Source organism: Nicotiana tabacum, chromosome 16 (assembly GCF_000715075.1).
Source record: "Nicotiana tabacum cultivar K326 chromosome 16, ASM71507v2, whole genome shotgun sequence".
Lineage (NCBI taxonomy): Eukaryota > Viridiplantae > Streptophyta > Magnoliopsida > Solanales > Solanaceae > Nicotiana > Nicotiana tabacum.
The window spans coordinates 165,805,582-165,811,532 of NC_134095.1; the positions used below are offsets into that span (position 1 = coordinate 165,805,582).

The 5,951-nt window shown below is 37.4% G+C and overlaps 1 protein-coding gene across 1 annotated transcript; it reads left to right on the forward strand.

The window, feature by feature from the left end:
- The first annotated feature begins 344 nt into the window (after positions 1–344).
- LOC142170506 (uncharacterized) lies at positions 345–3,324 on the forward strand. The gene is made up of 4 exons (XM_075232433.1): positions 345–1,843; positions 2,129–2,522; positions 2,742–2,850; positions 2,903–3,324. Exons 1-4 carry the CDS (start codon positions 345–347, stop codon positions 3,322–3,324), a joined length of 2,424 nt encoding a protein of 807 aa, XP_075088534.1.
- The last annotated feature ends 2,627 nt before the right edge of the window (positions 3,325–5,951 follow it).

Here is a 5,951-nt window from a genome sequence, read left to right on the forward strand (position 1 = left end):
TGTAGAAGGTAGAAGTTGTATAGTTATAGAGTTAGTAATTAAGTATAATTCAACAGATTAGCTATGTGTATAAATAGAGACAAAGTTGGAGAATAGGACAGTGAAATAGACAATACGTTGCATCTTTGTTATAGCCCTTCAATTTCTGTAAATTCTTCATGGTAGCAGAACTTTGGTTAACCAAAATAAATCCTGAACCCTAATCCACGCTTCAATGGCTAGTACATCAACCTCCACACACTCTCTCTCTCTCAGCAGCCTCTCTTCATCAACTCATTGCCATATGTCCCATAAAATTGAAATCCCCAAACTACCTAGTTTGGAAAATCCAAATAATACAATTGATGCAGACGCTGAAAGTTGGCGACATTAGAGTGAAAGATCCACCACCCGCAGTTGTGATGAACGAAAGGGAGGAAGAAAACCCCAACTCAAAGTTTCTAGAACGGGAAGAAAGAGATGTCTTGATTAGAAGTTGGCTAACTGGAACTATGACGGAAGAATCAATGTTCCTCATTATTGGATGCACTTCGGCCAAGCAAATTTGGCAAAGTTTTGAGGATAATTACCTACAAGCTAGCAAAGATAAGGAATTTCAATTGAAGCAACAAATTCAGAGTATTAAAATGGGGTCAAAAACTGTGGATGAGTATATAAAAGAATTCAAGGGAATTTGTGATAGCCTCACTGCTATACACAAACCTTTGGATGAAGATAGTAAAGTTATAAACTTTGCTAAGGGTCTTGGAAACAAATGCAAAACTTTGAGGACAGTTATGTTGGGGAAGCCTCCATATCCAACCTTTCCACAGTTTGTCAATGCACTAAGAGGATATGATATGAGAGAAGAAGATAGCGAGAAAGATCATGTTGATCATGCCATGGCTTTTCAAGCTCAAAAGACACAAGGATCATTTGGTCAAGGCAGAGGAAACTCCTTTAGAGGAAGAGGACAATCAAGAGGAAGAGGTCAGTACGGGCCTAAGTTCAATAACTACAGACCTGGAAGACAATCTAGTTTTCCGACAAATAATCAGAAAAGCTTTTCGTCACAAACAAATCCATGCCAAATCTGTGGAAGAAACAATCACACAGCGGTCTCTTGTTTTTATAGGTGGGATTATTCCTATCAATCCCAACAAGAAACACCACAAGGACTTTCAGCCTTAACAATCAATGAACCATCAGACAACAATCTCTATATGGATTCTGGAGCAACTCACCATATGGTACATACAACAGGTAATCTAAACAACTCAACTTTGTTCAAAGGTTCAGATTTAGTTATGGTAGGTGATGGAAAACTACTCAAAATTACCCATGTTGGAAATAAGGAGATAGGTACAAATCTAAAACTAAAAGATGTCCTAGTTGTACCTAAGTTAAAGAAAAACTTATTGTCTGTAAGCAAGCTTGCAAGTGACAATGCATGTCTTTTGGAATTTACTGACTGTGATTTTGTTCTTAAGGACAAGAAAACAAGGAACCTACTACCAAAGGGGAGTAGGAAAGGAGACCTATATGCCTTGGATTCAAATAAAGCAGATGGAGAGGTGCATCGCACTTTAGCTGCTATACGTTCAAATAAAGCATCACATGAAGTCTGGCATCAAAGACTAGAGCATCCTAATTCTAGGACAATGAAATTTTTACATTCCAACAGATTAGTTAGATTTAGTAGTTGGAACAAGAACTTTTCTATTTGCACTGCATGTCAAATGGGAAAAAGTTGTAAGCAACCTTTTGAGAATTCAAATAAAATTGAGATTGAACCTCTTATCAAAGTTCATTGTGATCTATGGGGTCCTTCGTGCTATGGAAGAGGAAATGGAGGCTTTATCTCGTAATAGAACTTGGCAACTTGTACCTCGTGATTCTTGTATGAATGTAGTTGGCTCAAAATAGGTTTTCAAGACTAAGTTGAAGGCAGATGGTACAATAGACAGGTTCAAAGCTCGTCTAATTGCAAAAGGATACAACCAAATTGAAGGACTCGACTTTGAAGATACATTTAGTCCCGTCGTTAAAGCCACCACTATTCACGTTGTTCTAACCTTAGCAACAGTTCGGAAGTGGCCTCTTCGACAACTAGATGTGAAAAATGCTTTTCTTCATGGATGACTTAAAGAAACGGTCTATATGGAACAACCCCTGGATTCCAAGATCCAACCTCTCCCAACCATGTTTGTTTGCTTCAACGAGCCATCTACGGATTAAAACAAGCTCCAAAAGCATGGTTTCAGTGGTTCAGTGAAGCTCTACTTCAGCTGGGTTTTAAAGGAAGTCATGCTGACTCGTCTCTATTTGTTCTTCGCAACAACACTACCATCATTATATTGTTGTTGTACGTTGATGATATCGTAATAACTGGAAATAATCCAGTACTTCTACATTCATTGATCTCTCAATTGAGTAGTCAGTTTGCTTTAAAAAACATGGGTAACCGTCATTTCTTCTTAGGCATTGAAGTCATCCCATATAGAGAAGGTCTTTATCTTAGCCAAACCAAGTATGCTCAGGATGTTCTTCGTTAAACAATGATGCATTGTTCTCGAGCGCTTCATACTCCACTATCCCAAAAGAATGATCTCCACACAACAATAGGTACAACAGTTGATCCGTTTCCCTATCAAAGTACTGTGGGAGCTCTTCAATACCTGACGTTAACATGACCTGAACTCACCCACGCAGTAAATCAAGTTTGTCAATTTATGCAAGCTCCTACTACTGTACACTGGCAGGGAGTAAAGCGCATCCTTCGTTATCAAGCTGGGACTGTAAATTTTGGCCTTCGCATTACGTCCAGATCATCCCTACAAGTTGTCGGCTTCTCAGATGCCGACTGGGCAGGTTGTGCCATCACTCGCAGGTCCACAACTGGTCTTTGTGTCTTCTTAATTAGGCGCAAATTGCATTTCCTGGTCATCGAAGAAGCAACACACAGTAGCAAAATCGAGTGCCGAAGCTGAGTATCGCGCGCTAGCCGCTCTTGCTGCTGACGTCACTTGGATAGTTCATCTTTTGCATCATGTTGGTGTTTTACTTGCTTCTCCACCAGTTCTTTACTCGGATAACATCAGTGCGTTGCATTTGTCAAGTAATCCAATTCTCTACGCTCGAACAAAACATGTCGAATTAGACTACCACTTTATAAGGGAAAAGGTTACATCAGGTGCCATGGTTACAAAATATGTGCCTTCACTAAATCAAGTCGCTGACATCTTTACAAAAGCTTTGACGAAGCAACAATATCAGTTTCTGAGGAGCAAGCTTGGAGTTGTCTCGCTACCAACCTCCAGCTTGAGGGGGATGAAAGTGAGTTGAGAAAGGAATCCCAATCCATGTCCATGAAGGAGTTTGGAAACGCGGAGTTAAAGTCCTAATCTGTGTAGAAGGTAGAAGTTGTATAGTTATAGAGTTAGTAATTAAGTATAATTCAACAGATTAGCTATGTGTATAAATAGAGACAAAGTTGGAGAATAGAGGCAGTGAAATAGACAATACGCTGCATCTTTGTTACAACCCTTCGGTTTCTGTAGATTCTTCATGTGGTAGCATTTTTCACCGCTCCAGCAGTAATACTCTTGACTTGTCCCCTCCAGGATACAACAATCCGGCAATGTCGTATGACTCGAACAAACTCTGGACAAGTTGTTGAGTCTAAAGTTTCACCAAGATGAACACCTTCCTTCAACAAAAATAATATTCTCTTTTGTAGAGAATAAGTTGGAGACTTAGATTTTTCTCTTTCTCTTAATTCTCTTTTTCACTATACCAATTTCACTTTTTTCATGCACGTTACAATATTTTCACACCTTCAACACAAGGAAGAAACACCACCATTTATAGGTGTAAAATTTCTTCCATAGAATAAATAACAAAGTAGTTGGATAATAAAATTGTAGAACATGGTTGGTGGTTACCAAATTTAATCTTTAGTGGGTAATTAGTGGTAGATCATGGCATTAGTGATTTCATGAGTTACACCAAATTAATGATCACTTTCTTGCCAATTTATAACCATTATCTCACAAGAAGCACTACAAAAAAAAGTTGGAATAAGCTACGAACGTCGTCGCTAATCTGTCGCTAAAATGCTCGTAGCTAGCAGAATCTTTTGATAATCCATCGCTAATCCGTCGCTAAATGAGATTAGCGACGGATTTTTCTGTTTAGCTACAGATTTTGTGAATCGCTAAAACCTGATTTTTTTAGTAGTAAAATAATGCACTTTAATATTATAATTTTAATATTAAAATACACTAACACCAACATTCCTCCACTTATTTTAATATTAAAATAAGAGAGTTTACCAGTTGAAGGGAGACTATTATGAATAATGAAGGTGTGCTCTCCATTGAACCTCCACTTAGTAAAACAACAATCTCTACTCCAGAGTCAGTAGTGGTCTCACATTTGAACTATGACTGCTTTAGGGAAATAAAGTATCACTGCTTACACATAATAATCAAGATACTAACATGAGCTTTATTAGCGAGCACATTATGTCCTTGTGCTATCCCGATTTTCATGAGTGTTTTTGAGAATAAGCCCAATTCTCATAGGAAGCGACTTACTTCCACACTCACATATGTAAAATTTGTCAAGGGTGCTCATGTAACTCTAACACCCCACTCATATGAACTACAAATTTTCATTAAGAGTTAACAAAACTCAACCTCGCATATCATTACAGGATAAATGCATTCACATTATAGGGATGGAACAATAACAAATATAATAGTACATTTCAAACCAGGCCATCATATGATTCGTTCTTCTCATTGAACCGGGTTATAGGATCTCTAGTCCCCAGGTTGAGTTTCCTCATATATGACTTATGAGTTTATGAGTTTCAATCCCATCCGCCTCGATATGTTCCAGACCATTTCTCTTGCCAAGGCCTTAGTCAGTGGATCTGCAAGATTATCACAAGATTTAACATAATCAACATTAATAGTATCACTTGTCAAGTATAATCTCATAGTACTATGTTTTCTCCTTATATGTCACGAACCAAAATCCCACCTCAGCCGTCGTGATGACACTTAGTCTCTAAGACTAAGTAAGCCGGTCATAATAACAATTCAAGCCATTTTTTTTAAAATAATCGGAAATAATGATACAACCTCCCAAAACTGGTAATACTGAGTCACGAACTCTAACTGAATACATCAAATGATCTCAAGGAAATCAAATATACAATACTGCTCGAATAATAATTGACAGTACGATAAAATGTAAAGACTCCAAGGGACTGCGACGACCAAGCAGCTCTATCTTGAATCTTTGCGATCCCACTGTAACTCTGTTCGAGTCCGATATCTCCAATACCTAGCTCTGTACAAAAATGTACAGAAGTGTAGTATGAGTACATCACAGTCGTTACCCAGTAAATATCAAGACTAACCTCAGTGGAGTAGTGACGAGGTACAACCAAGACACTCACTAATTAATTAACCTGTACGGTGTAGTAGTATATAATATTAGAAAAAAATAGCAATGATGGAAACAAAAATTATTCAATGATATAAACAACAAGGCAACAAGAACACAATATATATTGCTCAAGCGAATAAGGATCACAATTACAACCAATCAATCAAGTCCCTCAAATATACATCTTTCAAATGTAAGTACTTCAAGTATAAATCTTTCAAATATAAGTTTTTGGAATATAATTCCTTCAAATTAAAGTCACCTTGGGACACCTCATTTCATAATCATAAAAATACGGGCCTCAACCCACTTTCATATTTTCACGGTACCTCGTGCCCATATTTCTATCACAACTATACGGATAACTTGCGTGCCAATAATATCAATGTATCTAAGATCCACATGATCAATTTATTTCCAACAAAGTAAGTTTACAGTTTTTAAATCAAGCAAGAAATTAACAAAGAAGTGAATTTATTTTAGAAATCGTTTGGGTGAAGAAAATAACATTT